The 19,980-nt window shown below is 53.8% G+C and overlaps 1 protein-coding gene and 1 long non-coding RNA gene across 10 annotated transcripts in view; one reads left to right on the forward strand and one right to left on the reverse strand.

Moving 5' to 3' along the window:
- Nucleotides 1-124: 124 nt before the first annotated feature.
- The window catches only part of Pla2g6 (phospholipase A2 group VI), a 138,734-nt gene continuing 118,878 nt past the window's right edge, over nucleotides 125-19,980 (reverse strand). For 7 of the 9 annotated variants that reach the window (XM_052748322.1, XM_052748327.1, XM_052748323.1 and 4 more), the window contains 10 exons: nucleotides 15,458-15,566; nucleotides 14,225-14,389; nucleotides 12,519-12,597; nucleotides 9,722-9,885; nucleotides 7,952-8,102; nucleotides 3,351-3,487; nucleotides 2,845-2,999; nucleotides 1,574-1,741; nucleotides 1,086-1,159; nucleotides 125-840 (listed from right to left, as the gene is read on the reverse strand). In XM_052748322.1, coding sequence (XP_052604282.1) covers nucleotides 696-840; nucleotides 1,086-1,159; nucleotides 1,574-1,741; nucleotides 2,845-2,999; nucleotides 3,351-3,487; nucleotides 7,952-8,102; nucleotides 9,722-9,885; nucleotides 12,519-12,597; nucleotides 14,225-14,389; nucleotides 15,458-15,566 — 1,347 coding nt within the window. In that variant the 3' untranslated portion in view covers nucleotides 125-695. The other 2 variants (XM_052748329.1, XM_052748330.1) reach the window with 2 other exon arrangements.
- LOC128116763 (uncharacterized) lies at nucleotides 13,533-19,973 on the forward strand. The gene is made up of 3 exons (XR_008220591.1): nucleotides 13,533-14,057; nucleotides 15,901-16,061; nucleotides 16,545-19,973. It is a non-coding gene; the product is annotated as an uncharacterized LOC128116763 (long non-coding RNA).

Genomic DNA, 19,980 nt, shown 5'->3' on the forward strand with positions numbered 1-19,980 from the left:
GGGCCTGGCACTAACTCTGCCTACTCTATTGGCCTGTTATCAGGGCTAGAGGAGAGGTTGCACCGGTCATGTCTGAGGGAGCAGGGTTGGGGACACACGCATACTATGGCACATACTGCACAGGTGGACTTGAGTCTAAACCCGTTTATTTCACAGTTGAGGTGTCCCCGAGCCCCTCCCCACTCCCCTTGCAGAGAAGAGTGCATGCACAGGATCGACCTTTGGGAGCTGGGAGGGCTGAATTAAGGTGGGGTGGCTGGCAGGTGCAGAGGGGCAAAGTCGAACAGGGTTGGACTTCAATAGCCTGGACTTCACCAGATGATGAGGTGGAATCCCGTTTCTCTAGTCCCTGACTTCTGGAAGTGGGAAGAAGGGGTGGGCTGCAGTGGCCAGGGAACTTGGGAGAACCCTCTGGGCACACTGGGCACCTTAGTGTTGGTCTCACTTGTATCTTATATGTGGGGCAGTTGACGGAACTGGTTTGTCCTTCACAGTCAGCTAAAGGGGCTGAGGGGGGGACTCTGGGCTTTCAGCCTAGAGTGGCAAAGTGCAGATGGGTCAGGAGAGGTGCCTTGTGGGGAACCTGTCTGTGCTGAGCCCCAGTCCTCAGGTGGACACGGAGCTAGCTGCCCGGCCCAGCTTGGCCCTCAGTGTGCTGGGTGGCCTGGTGCACCCCTGCCAGCAGGGCCTGGGGCTCAGGGTGACAGCAGCAGCTGGACAAGCTTCTGGAACTCCTCCCGGTGCTCATAGATGTAGACCTCCGTCTCCCAGAGGGCGTTGACCAGCACTGCATCACTGACCTCGTCCAGCATGATGTCTGATCCTAGTTGGGGGTTCAGTCTGTCGGGAGAAAGGAGGAGAGGGTCACCCAGGATGCTCAGCCTGGGTGGGGACAAGAGCTTGGGCTGGGGAGGGCCTGGGGAACAGAGTCCTGCCCTGATGCTGGGAAAGACCACATCAAGGGCCGGTGGGTATGTGTGTCAATGAGTCTCACTAGGTCATGCCGGGGCAAGGACCTCTGTTGGTGAGATGGGGTGGGTGGGGCTCACCAGGCCTGGGTGGAGTCAGGCCATAGGGAACCTTACCTGAAGTACTGAATGCCGACCATCTCGCACCAGGCCCGGGCCCGGTCCACGGCCCGGCCATCTGGATCTGTGCACTGGGGGAAGCAGTCCCCATAAGGCCAGGCCACAGTGCCCTGCGACCCACCCTCCGAGATCCCTGGGTTCTAGCCGTTCATTAGCCGAGTGACTCTGAACAGGTCTGGGCCTCAGTGACTGGCCTCGCTGGGCAGAATCCGTTCAGGATCTCTGAATGGCAATGAGTGCAGTGACCAAGGCCTCCCCCTCCCTTCCAGTTATAGATTTCATCCATATGCACTCTGGCCTTCCACATGGCTGTGTGGAGACAGAGATGATAGTCAAAGAACATTTGAAATCCCGGTAGGACCTGGTCAGCCTGGAGACTGAGTCTGGGCTGTCTCCAGAGCTGTCGGACAGGGATGACACAGCCTTGTGTGGAGGCATCAGCCAGAGGTAGAGACAAAAGAGCCCAGGGAAGGATAGCGACTCACACAGTCCACCACCATCTTGCCCAGTTCCTTGGCTCCAAAAACAGTCTTGGCCAGTTCCCAGGGGTTGCTGGGGCGGAAGACATCTACACAGGTTACAGGCACTTGAGGGGATCTTCCTGTCCCCAGAGAGACGACTATGGAGAGTTTCTTCACCTTGTTGCCCTGGCCCTGTGATGAGCAGGACAAAGGTAGTCAGAGGGAACTCCCACAGGTAGGAAGGAATCGGTGGGGTCAGAGAGAGTTGACCAAGGCCAGGTGCAAGGCTGTGAGGGGCAGAGACTAGGCCCTGAGCAAGAGCACACCAGATTTGAATCCTGGACAGCTCTTGCAGCTGTCCCCCGGGTGACATGACAACCACCCCTTCAGGACAGAAGAGGTGGGGGGAGGTGCTGAGGCTGAGCTGATGGAGGCCGCCTTGGACTTGCTCAACCAGTTCTGCGCCAATTTGCTGGGTGACCTTGATGGAATTCCTTCCCACTCAGGGACCCCAACTCCTCATCCTTCATAGGCCCTAATTTCTACTGGACGTGTCTGAGACTGCCTGATCTCCTTCAGGAACCCACTCTATCTGCCGAGGGTGCATCTCAGTGCTCCGGGGCTGTGCTGGGACTTCTGTGACTGGAAGGCAGCAGTGGACACCTGGCTAGGTACTCTTCACGCATCGCACAGGCAACGGCATCCTGAGTCCCCAGGGCATTCCGACAGGCACTGCTACTAGTTGAAGGTTGGGAAACTGAGGCAGCATCAGCACACCCATGGTACTGCTCTACCTCCCTTGGCACACAGGCCTTGTCACCCTGCTCTAACAACTTGGGTAAGGGCCACCGCCTGCCCTTGGATCACTGCCTCTGCACTGCCCCGGGCCTCAGGACAGGTGCCAAGTTCAGGAGCCCTTCCCCAGACCTCAGTCCTCCCACACCGGTCCTCCTCCTCCTCCTCCTGCCTCTGGAGGGTGCTCTCCCAGAACTGACACATACAGGAGAGTCTCCAACAGGATGTAAGCTCTGCAAGGCAAGAGTGTGTCCTGGCTGGGTGGTGGCAGATGTGCAGCCTGTACACTGCCCTCCCCACTAACGGCAGGTGCTGGCCACTGATCACAGCCTTCTCTGTGTTCAGAGTGGACGGGACCTCAGAAGTCTCCTAGCACAGACTGCCCATCAGATAGGCCCTGGTGAGATATGATTGAGATATGAGTGTTGTACAAATGGGCGAGGATACGTACCACAGCAGTGTATGGTCATGTCCAAACTGTGACCTGAGAGGGCTCTCACCTTGCGGATCAAGTCTTGATTGTACTCATGGATTTCAGTCATGGCATCTAACGTGGGATTGTTGGCCAGCAGCCCACCGTCCAGGAAGCGCCCATTGGGCCGGAAGTAGGTTGGGGCTGCCCCACTGCTCCGGGCTGCCCGCCATACCAGTTGGTCTAGGGGTGGGAAAAGAGGGCGGCTCAACGACATCAGACCTGTCCCTTCAGATCTCAGGTGCAGAGGGGAGTACAGGAAGAGGGGGAACTAGGAAGTCTCTAGAAACAGGACCCATAAGGCCTTGCTGCTGGGTCTTGCCATCCTGATGAAAGGTTGTCTGTCACTGTGGATTCCAGGGGCCTCTTGAACTCTCCGAGGCCTAACAGTCTCCAGCAACACTTGTCCTTAGCCAGCCAAGACCAGGGCAGTGATGCAGGTGCGGAGGGTGTCCAGTGTCTTGTCTGTGACTCCCCAGCCCCACCAGCCCCGGCTAGCTCTTCTCACAGACACATCAAATACACGGCTCTGACCTGCAGGCTGAGTTGGGGGCTTCAGGTTAATGTTTTGGTTGAAGCGAGGTTCCCGAACGGCCTCTGGAGCATCGTAATTCCGGAAGAGGTGGAGCTCCGCTGGCTGCCGGTCAGACAGGGTTCCCGTCAGCATCACCCTGTCGGGAGCGAGCGACAGAGGAGAGCTGGCCCAGCACCCATCATCTCCTCGCCAGGTCATGCCCCGGACCCCTGCTCTAAGTGGGCTTCTCCTTGTCCTCACACAGACATCTCCCGTGGACCTGGTGGCGGCTTCACGGAGGGACTTCGGCGTTCCCCTCTGTGCCCTATATACTCACGGTGTTTCCCGCTCTCCAATAACCACCCCAGAAGGTCACCAGGGCAGGAGACAGGCCGCACAGAGCCACCAACGGCAGCATCCGTTATTAGATGACAGGGAACACCGTCACTGTCCATCGGCAAGCCATCCGCCATAAAGCGTCACTCCTTACTCCGAGGGTGGCATGACACTGAAGAACAGCTGAGGTGGCACTTACTGGGGGGCAGGAGTGCCAAGACACAGGGTATACAAGGGACAGTAAGGCTTGGGGCAGGGCCTCCAGCACCCTGTCAGCTGTTAAAAACAACAGGTGTGACTGCTCCCCTCTGAAGGGCCCGAGAGCAGTGAGCAGACTGTAGCTTCAGGACACTGCGTGGGGGTGGGGGTGGGGCTGGGGTGTCCCCACTGTGACCTTTGACACCTTCCTTTTATTTCTTCTTTCTGTCATTCCCAGGATGTGTGTGTATGGGGGGGGGGGGTGCTGGAGAAACAGCTCAGTAGTTAAGAGCACCTGCTGCTCTTTCAGAGGACCTGAGTTCGATTCCCAGAACCCACAGGATGGCTCACAACCATCTAGAACTTTTGGCCCAGGGGATCTGATGCCCTCTGCCGACCTTTGCAGGCACCAGGCACGTACGTAGTGCACAGACACACATGCAGGAAAACATTCACACACATAAAATAACAACAAAGAAGGCTCCTCCTAGTCCTGGGACACCAAGGGGCACAGGCCCTTACAAACTAGCGTGTGTTCAGATCTTTGCACAGCCCTGGTCCTGGGAGCTCCAGCCGGACAGGAAGTTCATCCTGAGGAGCTCTCATTGGCGGCGGGTGGCGGCAGCTAGTCGCCCTGTGCAGCTTGTGACAGAGGCCATCTAACCGCAAGAGCAGCACACTGTGTCAGTGAATGAGGAGACTCGAACCTAGGTCCTCTGGAAGAACGCTGACTCATCCCTCCAGCCCCTGGTTTTGATCGAAAAAGCCTAAGAGGAGCTGAGAAGATGGCTCAGTGGTTAAGAGTGCTTCCTGCTTTTACAGAGGACCCAAGTTTGGTTCTCAGGAACCATGTCAGGAGGCTCATAACTGTCTGTAACTCCAGCACCAGGGAGTCCATGACTTCTGGCCTCTGAGGGCACCCACACACATGGGCACACACCCCACACAGTGACAAAATAAACACTGTTTAAAAGGATAGGACAGCTGACAATAAAGGAGGGCAAAAGCCCACCAAAGATGAGGTCTAACGAGACAATTTCTATACTGGGTTGGGACTCCAAAAGGTTATATTCCCAGGATAAAAACAAGCCAGACACAAACATGTCCCTTTGTTTAAAAAACTTATTATTTTTAGCCAGGTGGCGCATACCTTTAATCCCAAAACTCGGGAGGCAGAGGCAGGTGGATCTCTGTGAGTTCGAGGCCAGCCTGGTCTACAGAGCGAGATCCAGGACAGGCACCAAAACTACACAGAGAAACCCTGTCTCAAAAAACCAAAAACAAACAAACAACCTAATTATTTTTAATTCTTCTGTGTGTGGTGTTTCTCCTGCACGCATGTCTGTGCACATGTGTGTCACCACCTACAGAGAACCAGAGAGGGCATCGGAGCCTCTAGGACCGCAGTTACAAATGGCTGGGAGCGGCCAAGTGGGTTCTGGGAATCACACCCAGGTCCTCCACAAGAGCAGCCCATGCTCTTAACTCCTGAGCCATCTCTCCAGCCCCAGCATGCACCTTCCTCGCCCCTGGAGGTCACAGGGAAAAGAAATCCTGGAATGGACCAAGGATGGAGAATGTGCAGCTGGCCTGCCTGGGAACTTCCAGTTGGTGCTCACATTATCTGGACAAAGTCGCAACGCTTTCATGACAACAATCCCATACAGGTGGCAGAGGCGGTGATACACCTGGGGGACAGCACAAAGCCCTCTGCAGGAAGGGCCCATTCCTACAGAGTTTCAAAGAACCTCATTTTCAACACCAAGAACAGTGCAGACAGTAAACAGAGAAATAGGGCGGGGCACGCAGGAGAAGTCACCACGAGAGCTGGAACAGAGCTCAGTGATGAAGACTAGAGACCGCAAAACCCACGCCCAGGCTGAAGCAGACCCAGCGCGGCTATGTGTGGGACAGCTAACAACAAACGCAGGCTGGGTAGCAGCCTTGCTGCTCTGCCATGCTGGAGGCACACTGTGCAAGCACTCTACCACTGAGCAGGGACTGCAGAGCAAGCCTTGGGATATTTCCAGGGGACAGAAGTTATAGGTAATGACCCTAAAGACCAAAGAGTGCTTTGGGGGTGGGGGGATATACACACCCATCTGTATATGTACGTGAACTTTTTTTTTTAAATCAACAGATAGGTTAAATAACAAAGCAACAGAGAGAATTAGTGGACTGAAAAACAGGTAAGAAATTATCCAGACTGCAACACAAGGAGATCAAACAGTAGAAAGCAGGTGTAGCAGTGCACGTGGGAGGCAGAGGCATGTGGATCTCTGTGAGTTTGAGGCCAGTCTGCCAGGAAAGCCAGGGTTATATAAAGAACTCTGTCTCAAAGAAAAAAGAAAACGGGAAAAAATTTGAGAGAGGGCTGGCTGGTTAGCTGCTCAGCAGGTAAAGGCATTGGCTGCAAGTCCTGACGACCTAAGACCGATCCTCTGAAGCAACGTGGTGGAAGGAGAGAGTCCGGAAAGTTGTTCTCTGACCTCTATGTTCTCTCTGTCTGTCTGTCTGTCTCTGTCTGTCTCTAAAAGAAATGTTAACAATTTTAAAGAGAAAATGCAGAAGTTAAAAGATCTAGAGGAGAGAAGTACGCATTTAATACGGGCCTAACTTATTTACAGAGGAAACGCACACACAAGGAAAGGGAGAGAGAGAGAGAGAGAGAGAGAGAGAGAGAGAGAGAGAGAGAGAGAGAGACAGAGACAGAGAGAGACAGAGAGAGGAGTGAGGGGGAAGGAACTAGAAGAGACAAAAGTCAGAAAGATGACTCCAGATTCGTCAGATTCTAAAACCAAAGAAAGATGCCAGGCCAAACCCTGGCAGACAACACCCAGGCCCATCAGAAGAACCAGGTGGTACATGTCAGCATCTAATGCTGAGCAGCAACATCCAGCAGGCAGGCACCCGGCAGAACTACACGAAGAGACCCAACGCCTCCAGGCGAGCAACAGACAGCCATTGTATGCCAATATTAGAGCCCCCAATTTCATAAAACAGACACTAAAAGACATAAAAGACCACATAGGTCCTGAAATAGTAATAGTGGGGGCACTGCAGTGTTCCACTCTCATCCTTAGAGAGGGCTTCCAAACTCAAACAAGTGAACTTCAGAATTAAATATACTATGTGTCTTAGGTAGGGTTTCTATTGCTGTGATAAACACCATGACCAAAAGCAACTTGGGGAGGAAAGGGTTGATTTCAGCTTGCAGCTCTCAGGGACGTCAGGGAGGAACCTGGAGCAGGAACTGGAGCAGAGACCATGGAGGAACGCAGCTTACTGACTTGCTCAGTCTGCTTTCTCATACAACTCAACACCCCCTTCCCGGAGGTGATGTGCCCCTCTACCTACCTCAGCCATTAGCCAAGACAATACCCCACAGCCAGAGCTACGCAACAAGAGCCTGTTCAAAAAACTCAAAAGAAAGAAGGAAGAAGCCCCCTGCCGGAAAAGCTGCTGGGCCTTGCCTACACTCCACTTCCTCCAGGCAGTCCCCCTTTCTCTTGCTCCTAGTCACTCAGGAGGGTGACAGACACTGCTCAGTGGCCTGTCTGCGTCAGAGGTCAGGGCTGCAGAGAACAAGGCTGCCACGCTCCTGTCTTTTTAAGCTCATAGCCTGGCCAAGAATATGGGCATGCTGCAGGCATGTCTTCAGAGCTGCAGCATGCTGCAAGCATGTCTTCAGAGCTGCAGCATGCTGCAGGCTCTTCCGCGGCCTCTTCAGCAGCTTCCCTGCCCGCTGCGGTCTAGCTTATTTCTCTCCAGCCTTTCTGAAGAGGTGGTCCTCCTCTGGCCCTCTGTGGGCACTGCGGAGCTGGTCCAGCAGAGATGCCAGGTGACAGAACAGGGAACAAGCATGGACGGTGTGACAATACCCACGGAAGGTTAAGGACTCATTAGGCCTGCCAAAGCTGTCCGGCTGGCTCTCTCCAGGAAGCTCCAGGCCACCAGCTCTGCCCTCCCACTCTCCTCTCCATGCGTGCACACGGTCTCCCCATGTTCTCAGGAGAAGCCTCTCATCTAGACGGGACGAGGGGCTGTCCTGCTCCCCAGATTTGAGCAGGCAGGGAGCATGGCTTACTTGGGTTTTTTGACATCTGTCATCTTGGTGTGCTCCCCAAACTCCCGCTTCAGGAACTCCTCCAGGGGCCCGGACTCATAGGGCCGTGAGCCCCGAAACACCTCATCCTTCATACGGAAGTACACGCCACGCATGTAGGCCATGGACTTACCTAAGAAGAAAAGATGAGGAGCTGGGGAGACCCCATGTGGTGTGCAGGCCCCTGTGGCACGACAGCATGCTAAGCAGCTGCAAGCCTCAGGAAGCATGGGCAGGCTTGGTGGTGCAGGAGGTGGTGAAGGGGTACATCTGCCAAAGGGCTAATGGAACACGAACTTCCAGGCTCTTCTATAAAACCTACCCATATAGGCAGAAAGCCCCTTTTCAGGGTTCTCTACCTAAATCTGTACTACTAAAAAGAGCTTTGAAGTTATAAAATTGTACAAAAACTAGTCCCATTTCCCTGTCACAGTAAAAGAGGAACAGCACTATCCTCTGAGCCTGCAGGCCAGACAGGCCATGCGGAGGAGGTGCCCAGCCACCTCACAAGTTCCTCAAGGTGTGCAAGCAGAGGGGCCTGTTGAAGCAGGACTTGTGCCTGTCTGAGGCTAAACTGGGCAGCTTCTCATTCCCTGGCACAGCTCCTCCAGTCTGAAGATGGTTGGCACCTCTGCCTATTCTGCAGGAGGAAGATCCCCCCATGCACTGTGGGTAGAGCAGGTCCTGAGACAGTTCTCTTTTCACAGGCCAGGAGGGACGCAGGGGAGAGCTGGGGTGACTCCGTGGAGCCAGCCCCGGCTCTGGTCTGTTGTACAGCATGACTTCCCGGTCATCAGATCCCCTGTGCGTGACCCCACGGAACTATGGTGAGCATCATTACATCAATGAAGCATGTGCCAATAGATCACCACTGATGACCAAATACCAGCAGCTCCCAACAGTAGAAGACTCTCTTCCCAGAGCCCCACAGGAAATGGCTGCTGACAGCTCCCTGGGATGGCTGTGCCCATATTCCTCAAAGTCCCTAGACTGACCCCATGGCCTCACCCCAGTGCCCAGCAGATGCCCAGGTGCCTGTATCCCTATCTCACCAGGAGCTTTCTGAAGCCAGGGCTCAGCTCCACATCCTCAGAGCCCATGAGCTCTCATGGTGCCTACTCTTAGGGTGGAGGCAGTTGTCCTCTTCTGGTGCCTCCAGGGCTTTGGGTCACCAGGATCCTGATTTTGTCAGGTACTTTGGCAAAAACAGAATCTGTGCCAGGCAAGGGGTACCACTTGGGGAGGTGGAGACCAGGGACAAGGCCTATAGGGATGCCCTGCTCTAGGAATGTCCAATCAGCCAGCAATACACAGCTCAGTCACTCCCAGGCCACTCGAACGGTAACGTTAACCTTATGTGGCAGCCTCCAGGTAGCCAAATGCCTGTACTTCTTTCTGTAAGGCTAGACCAAAGGAGGCAGGCCGATGGCCTGTGAGGTGATGGACTGAGAGTCTAGGGGAATACTTTGGCCTGGGTACTCCCACAGTTGTGCTATGGCTCACCCTCCCAGCCAGGGTCTTGACTGTCCAAGTAGCCCAGGGCTCTGGCCTCCTGTGACTCACTCATTATCCTAGAAACGCCCATTCCACCCACCAAAGGCGTTTCTACTGGCAGCAGCTGGCAGGGTCTATGCTGTTGCTTTGTGGGAGTGTGGAGGTTAATGAGGACCACTAATACATAATACCCTCCTAAACTAGCTCTGAACTCTGCCTGCCCTGCCCACCCCACCATGCCCCAGAGGCTATGCTCACTGTGCAGAATGGCCAAGGCCAGGATGCCCCCGGTGCTGGTTCCTGCCACCCAGTCGAAGAGGTCCTTGGTGGCCACACCCGAGGCCTTCTCGATGGCGATGAGGAGCTGGATGATGACCAGGCCTTTCACGCCCCCTCCGTCCAGGCAGAGCAGGTGGTCATGGCTGCAATGAGGATAGCAGTGGGCCAAAGGGTCTCATGATGGCACTCTTGGCCCATCCCCTGAGCTTCTACACAGCAGGGGACACAGGAACAAAGCAAAAGGGCCTGCCTTGGAGCCTACTTGCTACTGGGTATGGAGCCGGTGAAGGGCAGGAAAGAAGCGAAGGCTGGGGAACAAGGTAGAGGTCGGGGTCAGGGCGAGGAACAGGATGGGGAGTGGGGTGAGAAGTGGGGTGAGAAGTGGGGTGAGATGTGGGGTGAGAAGTGGGGTGAGACGTGGGGTGAGACGTGGGGTGAGAAGTGGGGTGAGAAGTGGGGTGAGAAGTGGGGTGAGACGTGGGGTGAGAAGTGGGGTGAGACGTGGGGTGAGACGTGGGGTGAGACGTGGGGTGAGAAGTGGGGTGAGAAGTGGGGTGAGACGTGGGGTGAGACGTGGGGTGAGACGTGGGGTGAGAAGTGGGGTGAGAAGTGGGGTGAGAAGTGGGATGAGACGTGGGGTGAGGAGTGGGCTGAGGAGTGGGGTGAGGAGTGGGGTGAGACGTGGGGTGAGAAGTGGGGTGAGACGTGGGGTGAGACGTGGGGTGAGAAGTGGGGTGAGAAGTGGGGTGAGAAGTGGGGTGAGAAGTGGGGTGAGAAGTGGGGTGGGAAGTGGGGTGGGAAGTGGGGTGAGAAGTGGGGTGAGAAGTGGGGTGAGAAGTGGGGTGAGACGTGGGGTGAGAAGTGGGGTGAGAAGTGGGGTGAGAAGTGGGGTGAGAAGTGGGGTGAGAAGTGGGGTGAGAAGTGGGGTAGGGATCATGGTGGGGAGCAGGGTGGGGAGCAGGGTCGGGGCTCTGTGACCACAGCAGTGATTCAGGTCAGCAGGTCAGCTCCAGGCCTGACCCAATGTCTGTTGGAAGTAAACATGGAAGGAGAGGAAGGGTTGGTTCCTCCAGCTGGGTCAGGTGTGTGTGGTAAGGGGCCAGGGACCGCTCCTCAAGGGAGGATCCGCGGAGGAGGTGGGAGGCGGAAAGGAAAGTGTGCTGGGACTGGGGAAGGGTTGGCAGCATTAGCTCACCTCACTGGCCCAAGCCCCTCTGAGGAGGCTCCTCTCTACTGTCTTTATTATCGTTATCTTGGAAAGGGGTTCAGAAGTGAAGAGGATGGCATGAAGCCCCATGCTTGGCTTCTGAGTCAGACACTCTAGCAGGCTTGTCCAACCTGCAGCCTGTGAGTTGTATGTGGCTGATGACAGCTATGAGTGCAATCATAAACTGACTTAAAGCATAAGATATGTGTGTGTATGTGCGTGCATGTGCGCGCACGAGTGTGTAAGTTTGCGGTTACAATACAATCTTGTGTGTGAACTCTGTGGATGACGATGTCATGTCTCAGTGTTATAAGGTTGTACACTCCTGCCCAGCCCAGCCTAGTCTCAAAGATGGCAGAAAACGCAAGTTGCCAGCCCTCCATGGCCATGCCCTGGGGATGCTTGCAGTCTATGCTCAGCCCTCCCTTCTAGGCTCATTTTCCCCTCAGTTTTATGATTTTGTTATGTTTTTTGGTGTTGTGAGACAAGAGTCTCACACTAGCTCAGGCTGGCTTGAATTCACAATCCTCCGTCCACAGTCTCGAGTTGGGGTTTACAAACAGGTGCGACCATGCCTGGCTTCTTCTCAGCTTTAGTCACTGTCTGTAAGAACTCCATTGTGATTACTGGCTTTAACTGTCAGCTTGACACAACTGAGAATCACCTGAGAAGAGTCTTGATGAGAGACTGCCTACACTGGGTTGTTCAAGTCTGTAGGGGAGGAAGAACCCAGCCCACTGTGGGCAGCGCCATTCCCTGGGCAGCGAGTCCCGACCGCTGTACAAGTAAGTGGAGGCTCAAGCTGAGCACAAGCAAGCAAGTGAGCATGCGCACACCGATTTCTCTCTGCTCTTGAATGCAGATGTGGTGTGACTAGTTGTTTGAAATTCCTACTTTGACTTCCCACAGTGATGGGCTGTAACCTGGGATTATAAGATGAAACAAACCCCTTTTCCCTCAAGCTGTTTTCTGCCTGATGCTCTATTAAGTAGCAGAAATTAAACTAGGAGAGGCACCCAGTGGCAGCAGGATTAGCTGGAACAGCTGCCCCAGCCCCTAACTCCCTGTGGCGGCCCTGCCACCCCGAAGCAGTCATTCTTTGCTCACACTCCACCTCTGGACAAGCTCCGATCTCTGTCTCTGCTCCATCTCTCAGGCCTACCTCCTACAATGGACCAGGGCACACAGCCTGAGAAACAGTGAGTCTGAGGAGGGAGGAAGGCAGGTTGGGAAGCCAGCAGCGAAGGGAAGCACATTACAGGCATCTCTCTAGAAGGGGTTCAAGCAACCTTCTCCCCACAAATCATGAAGTCAAGGAAAAGACAATGAGACTACACTGCATGAGTCCAAGCTCAAGCCTGCTGCACGGCTGCACGGCTGCACGGCCCTGAACTGGTCTCTGGAGGGGGCATCATCTGTCACAAATGAGTGGCCACAGGCTCCAAAGACTTGGTCTGCCATGACTGTGCGCAGCTAGGAGAGGGCCCCCCAGCACACGGTGGGCATGAGGAACAAGTCCACTGAGGCACAGGAAGTCCCACATCCGGGCCTGGCCCTCATTCTACTCACGTTCGCTTCTCATCCCTCATGGAGCTCAGGATGAATGCTGGCTTCCGGGCTCGGGAGATGGGCAGGAGGTCCTGAAGCTCTGTGGGGACAGGGCAGGACACTCTGGGGCCAGCAGGTCTCTCCCAGGCCCCATGGGTCTCTAGAGCAAACAGAACTGCACCCCATCCTGCTATATATCTCCCCACGGCTGAACTCACACTCCACTCCTCCCATCGTCTGCCCCCTGCCCCAGGAGGGCCTCTCTGCTGAGCTAGACACCAAGGGCCTGCTAGGCAAAGGGGAGCTGGGATGAGGAGGGAGCCCGCTGCTTTAGGAAGGGCTTCCCATCGTCCGGCTAGCTCCCAGAAGCTCCTTCATCCCCTCCTACAACCCTGAAGCTTGACCTCCGGGTGTGTGCTGTGATGTGTCAGAGCCAATGCTGCTGACAGCACCCATGCCTTGACTGCAGTCCTTCAGCTAACAGAGCTTTATCATGGAGGACACTGATCAGGGCCAAACTCCACAAATGAATGGAAACATCCCACCATCCCTCAGACCACCCCTGTCCTCGTCCCAGGTCTGGAAACTTCCTCCATGCCTCTGGACTCAGATCTGCCCATCTGCTCCATCTAGTCTGGTCTTCCTCTGTGCACTAGCACCCACCCCAACCCCCCAGTCACCCTGCATGACTGGGTTGACAGCCACTGTGCAGCGAGGCTAAAGGCAGCAAGGTGGGTGGGTACCAGCATGCCTCCCTCAGCAGGCACATGCCACAGAGCAGGCAAGGTACACATGCAGGAGACGGGCCGGCAAGGCAGCAGATGGTGCCAGGGACAGGGTGGATGGTGCCAGAGACAGGGTGTAGGATGGTGCCTATGCCTGGGTGTGCAGCTTGAGAAGGGGGTGGGGTTTAGAGCTCTAGCTACAGTGGGGGGGGGGCAGGCTCAGCGCTTCTTTAGGCTCAGGCATTACCCATTCACTGCCGTACCCCAGGCCCACCATCCAGCCTGGTTTGAGTGACTGCCTGCCTGTAGACGGAGAGAGAAAGATGGGGTGCTGGGGGATTTCGGCTTTTCTGCCCTCCAGAGTTCCAGGACCGGCTAGCTGGCAGGAGGGGCTGGGCTTGGGGTTTCTACATCCACAGTTAGAGAGGTGTGGCTGGCTAAGACTCAGTTCTGTTTAGGGACTCTCACTCCCAAACACCCTGGGCCCCCGGGTGGTCCAGAACACAGAAGGTCCTAACAGGGTCCCCATCTACTCTGGGACTGTCTCTAAGGGCATTAGTTGGACACAGCTGCAAATGTTGGCTTCTGGGCCACCTCGAAAGCCTGTAAGTAATCCAAGGAGCCAGCAGGGGGCATAGCGAGTCTCCTGCTGGACAGAGGCAAACACTGAGAGCATTGAAGTCAGGGGGCCGAGCAGCACTCCTAACCGCTGTCCACCCTTCCCTCCCAGGGAGCCAGAGCTGTGACAGTGCCCACCTGACAGGTACCACAGGAAATGGCCACCCTGAGCCCATGTCCAGGGCATTCTCTCAGGGACGGTGGACCACGGGACCAGGTAGGCTTCAGGGATCTGTGGGTCATTTGGTGGCCTACACTGGCTGATAAAGCTTGGCTCTCTCCACTTCAACTACTTCTGCCCTAAAGCCTTGTTCCTTTTAGTGGGGACTGCTGGGATTTGAGGGCCCAGAGAGAGCTGGGGAGAGGGGGGACGCAGTGGCCTACCTAGGCTGTTTAAGCTGATCTCTGGGGGCTGAGTTTTGTCCAGAGAGAAGAGGGGATGAGGTGTTGTTGCAGAGCTCTGGTCCGTGGGGACCCCCTGGATGAGTGGGAAGCGGTAGTCGGCCCCGACAGTTCTCAGCAGACTCAAGAGTGCCTTCCTGGTGATCACTTGTCGGTTTGGGAAGGAGAGATGGCAGAGGGTAGACATGGTATCAACTAGCAAGTGAGAACCCCCTCTTTGCACATGGTCCCCATCTAGCAGGTAACCTGGCTGTGTGGGGCAACTACCCTGACTGGCATGTTGACTGGTCTACTACATCAAAGCAGTCTCCTGGTACCAGGGAAGGGGCCGAGGAGGACTGTGGGATATGGCAAGAGGAGGCCAGACTCATCCTAGTTACTGTGAGCATCCCATCTCTCCTTGCACACCAGCTGTGATGCAAAGCAACTAACTCCATGGTTAGCAGTTCTCAAAAACGACAAAGGCTGTCTGTCCCCGCAGAGTCCCGGAGGGGTGAGCCAGCCAATGGCACCAATCCCGGTGAACAGAGGACACAGGGATAGGACACCATGACTAGCACTTTTGCCTGCTTCCACCTTGGGCTCCATGTGCAGGGTTGGCTCTAAACCCAGGGCTGGACAAAGCTGGAGGGAAGAAAAGGGGGGGAAGAGGGGGAGGGGGAGTGGGGAGGAAAGGGGCCCACCTAGGTTGTTTAAGCAGATGGTGGGGCTGAGCTCTCTGCTGGGAGAAGAGGTCAAACCATCAAGGCCACACCCATGCTAACCCACACTCGTGCAAGCCATCCAGAGGGGATGTAGGCTTCTGTGAAGGGAAGCTGCCTCCTGTACCTCTGGAGCTAAGCACAGTGGACAGGGGCGGCAATGCACATGCGTGTCTAGGCATGCATCCAGCACGTTGAAGAAGCATGGGCGTATGTGGACAAGCACGGCACATGCAATGACCCTATGCTGGCTCTGCTGCTGTAGACCTGGTCCCACCCCCACTGGGACCTGAACACCCTCACCCTGAGGTGAGGACCATGCTCAGCAAAGCCCCTGGTGGGCCTGCATCTACTGTTCCCTGTCTTTGGGGAAGGAGGCTCCCTTTGAGCGGCATATGCTCCTGGCCACTCAGCAGGGAGCAGCTGGGCCAGTCTGATACCTTACAGCTGGAACTTCTCTCTTCAGTCCCTAAGCCCTCCCCCCAACTCTGTTCCCAGATTGCAGAGCACATACGTTTGCTGATCTTGGAGGCTATGAATGCAGGAGTCTCCCCAAAGTCATTTGGGGTGTCCACTTCTGCCCCAAATACAATGAGGGCTTTGATCATCTCCAAGTTATCTTTCTGTTGGCAATAGAAGGTGAGAAAATAAGCAATGGTCCAAGACCCCACCCACCAACGTGCTCACAGGGCCTCTCAGCAGTGTGAGGAGACACTAGGGTCCCCTGACATGACAAAGAACGCTGCTCGAACACCAGTGCCTCCGCCAGTGACTTCAGAGCATCCCTCAGTGAGGGCTTAAGAAGTGTTTGAAGAACACTGGAGCAGATGAAGTCCTGAGTGGATGTGTATTACTGACATGGGCATAGCACCAAGGACCCCAACGCCTCAGGCCCATGGGGATGTCAAAGCCGTTCCAAGTTAGGCTCGGAATTGGCAGTCTTCCTCTGGTTTGCAGATGTTGACAGTGTGTCCAAGAACGAGCAAACACAGCTTCCTCTTCCCATCTGACGGCAAGCTGAGACCACGCCCCCAGACCACGCCCCCAGACCACGCCCCCCGAGAGACGCCCAGCCCACGGGAACTAGCTGACCCTGCTCCTTGTGCTGCACTTACTAGGTAAGCAGGGCTTCTGAGTTGTACAGCAGTGCTGCTGGCCCCAGCAGAGCCAGCCCAGATTTTCTGTGTGTGTATCTGTTGTTTCTTCATTCCCGCATCGCCCCAGTCAAGTTCAAGGACAAGCTGTCCAGGACTTGGCACAGAAAGATTAATCCTAGCTCTTCCTCACAGGAAGCAATGTACTTGGGCTGACAACCCAGAAGCCATGGTGTGGTGATTTGAACAAGAATGGCCCCCATAGGCTCATATATTTGAATGCTTAGTCACCAGGGAGTGGAACTCTTTATAGGATTAGAAGGATTAGGAGTAGGTGTGGCCTTGTTGAAGGAAGTGTGTCACTGGGAGTAGGTTCTGAGGTTTCAAAAGTCCATGCTAGACTCAGCTCTCTCTCTCTCTCTCTCTCTCTCTCTCTCTCTCTCTCTCTCTCTCTCTCTCTCTCTCTCTCCCCCCCCCCCCCCCCCCCCCCCCCCCCCGTGCTCTCAGTTACTTCTCCAGCCTGCTGCCATGCTCTCTGCCATGATGAGGATAGACCAAGCCCCTGAAACTGTAAGCAAGCTCCCAATTAAATGCTTTCTTTTATAAGAGTTGCCTTAGTCATGGTGTCTTTTCAAAGCAATAGAACAGTGAGGCACCTGGGGACATGGAAGGGTCAAATGCTGACAACACTCAGGAGCAATACAGGATGCATGAGGACTGAGGATGCCATCTTACCTGTCCACTCCAGGCAACCTTGCACAGACCCTCCCCAGGGGCAGCCTTTAAGGGAGTAGTTTCCTGCCCCAGAATGCCATGCAGCTAAACCTTGGGTAGGTAAGCACAAACCAAAGTTCTAGCTGCCTAAAAACCTAGGCTCTGGTCCAAGAGCCTGATTTCCCTGCCAAGAGAATGCAGTGGTGCATCTAGAATGTTCTTTTCCAAGCAGTTCATGTTCCACTTGAATTTACATGGACACAGGCAAATGTGTGTTCTGGTCACCCAAGGCTTTCTTTTTGGGGTTTTTAACATATGCACTTTTAGCATATGCACTTCCAAATAAATTTAAGTGTGTTTGAAAATAAACCAGCTGAGTGTGGCAGTGCACACCTAATCCTGGCACTTGGGGGTTGAGTTAGGGGGGCTACCACAATTTCAAGGCTAGTCTGGGTTGTAAAGCAAGACCTTGTTTTGGGGAAAAAAGAATAAACTCACTTGAAGAAGTGATTAAATATATAACTGTCAGAATGGCCAGTGATTTACCAAAACCTGGGAAAATGGCACGTATGTGACAGTCCAGGGAACAAAAACACACCAACAGTCCTCAGAGTGAGACCTGGGGGCCATGAGTCTAGGAGAACACTCCAGACAGTCGAGGATGTCATCACTGTTTTCACAAGAATGCCAAGAAGTGATATGTCTTGTGAACCATGTTGACACAAGATGGTTCAGAAACAATGATGAGTGAAACTGCCAGTGCCTCAGAACTTACTACAACACTAGCATCAAGTTCACAGCCAGCAGACGTCTGTTCTTCACAACTACATACACTCTCTCAAAAAATGAAATAAAAGGAAAGAAGGAAGGGAGGGAGGGAGGAAGGAAGAAAGAGGCCAGTGCTGTGGGATGGTCTGTATGTCAAATGTGTTGCTGATTGGTCGATAAATAAAACACTGATTGGCTAGTAGTCAGACAGGAAGTATAGGCAGGACTAACAGAGAGGAGAATTGAGAGAACAGGAAGGCGGAGGGAGACACTGCCAGCAGCCGCCATGACAAGCAGCATGTGAAGATGCCGGTAAGCCATGAGCCATGTGGCAAGGTATAGATTTATAGAAATGGGTTAATTTAAGATATAAGAACAGTTAGCAAGAAGCCTGCCACGGCCATACAGTTTGTAAGCAATATAAGTCTCTGTGTTTACTTGGTTGGGTCTGAGCGGCTGTGGGACTGGCAGGTGACAGAGATTTGTCCTGACTGTGGGCCAAGCAGGAAAACTCTAGCTTCAGGCCAGCTCCACTGAAGAATGCATCAGTAAGAATTAGACAGCTGTGTGAGTTACCAGCTCAACTAACTGCTTTGGTTGATGGAAGGTAGCAAAGACCACCAAATAAACTAGCAGTGTTTAGCCTTAGCCACCAAGTATACATAATAGAGACAATGCCAGGCATGGTGGTGCATACCTTTAATCCCAGCACTTGAGAGGCAGAGGCAGGAAGATCTCTAAGATTGAGGCCAGCCTGGTCTACATATCAAGTTCCAGATCAATCAGAGATACATAGTGAGTTCTTGTTTCAAAACAAAACAAAGCAAACAAACAAAAGATTGAATGCAGTGAGCCTGTTGCTGTGAATATGTGTTGATCTGATTGGTTGATAAATAAAACGCTGATTGGCCAGTAGCCAAGCAGGAAGTATAGGCATGGCAAGCAAACGAGGAGAATTCTGGGAAGAGGAAGGACTGAGTCAGGAGTCCCCAGCCAGACACAGAGGAAGCAAGATAACAAGGCAGAACTAAGAAAATGTACCAAGCCACGTGGCTAAACATAGGTAAGAATTATGAGTTAATTTAAGTGTAAGAGCTAGACAGTAAGCCTCAGCTAATGGCCATACAGTTCATAATTCATATAAGCCTCTGTGTGTTTATTTGGGTCTGAGTGGCTGCAGACTGGGCAGACACAGAAAAACTTCAAACTACAGGGTAGTAGTGGTGCATGTCTTTAATCCCAGCACTTGGGAAGTAGGCAGATCTCTGTGAGTTTGAGGCTAGCCTGGTCTACAGAGCAAGTTCCAGGACAGCCAGGGCTACACAGAGAAGCCCTGTCTTGGGCGGAGATTCAAACTTTAAAAAAAAGCAACCACAATTTTCCCATATTTGCCTATGCTGTGATGGGCTTAACCACTTCCTTACATTGAAAGGCTTTCCTGCTACACATTCACTGCACCAGTATTTTCCAATGTCAACATGAAGTCATGCATGTATAAGGGGATCCCTGCAAAGTACAAGAGGAGCCAGGGGCAGCGGGGGTGACAACATTCAGGCAAATGGCTTCAGAGAGGCCCACGCAGTTAGCATGTCAGAGTTCTGGCATGACCAATTCTGGCACAGCATCAAAGCAATTCAGCAAGCAGCTAAAAAGGTGTACACTTCCCATCCATGGGGGGAGGGTGGGAAGGTGGCTCTAGAGCTTCCTGAGTGCTTTAACATGCCCCAGGAGACATGAGGATTCATGTGTATTCTGCATAAAAAGATTCATAAAAGTTTCACAATGTGTAAAACAATGTCACATGTTTTACTCATTAATTTTATTTTGGTTTGGAAAATAAAGTTTTCCATAGAAATGTTACTGATAGCCAGGTGTGGTGACATACACCTTTGATCCCAGCACTTGGGAGGCAGAGGCAGGACCTCTGAGTTTGAGGCCAACCTGGTCTACAGAGTCAGGGCTACACAGAGAAACCCCGTCTTGAAAAAAACAAAACAACAAACAACAACAAAAAGGGAAGGGAGGAAGAAAAAGAAGAACAAGACACGCCCCTGATGCGGGCGGCTGTGCTACCAACCTCCCTGGTCTTACTAGGGTTTAGCCTCTTGGGCAATGTACCCACTACAGTCATAGAACAAAACAGGCTGTCCTTGACTGCGGCTGACTGCTTCCCTCAGAGTCTCATCCGAGACTAGATGGATAGCAGATGGTACTCTTCCTGCCACGGGCGAAGCAAGCTCACACTCTTGTCTCAGCATACTGGAGACACTTTAAGGCCGAAGTCTATTTCCTAACAAACCAATGGCTGCCCCCCAGGCCCTTTGGGCTAAGGATGTCTGATGATGTAGCAACCAAGGAAAGGAGGGGAGTGAGCTGAGGCACAGGTGCCTCTCTTGTTCCTCCCACACCCCCACCACGGCTGGCAGGGCCAGCACAGGGAGGCCATGGGTCCCAGGCTCAC

This window comes from Peromyscus californicus, unplaced genomic scaffold, assembly GCF_007827085.1.
Source record: "Peromyscus californicus insignis strain IS unplaced genomic scaffold, ASM782708v3 Scaffold_20__1_contigs__length_68692818, whole genome shotgun sequence".
Lineage (NCBI taxonomy): Eukaryota > Metazoa > Chordata > Mammalia > Rodentia > Cricetidae > Peromyscus > Peromyscus californicus.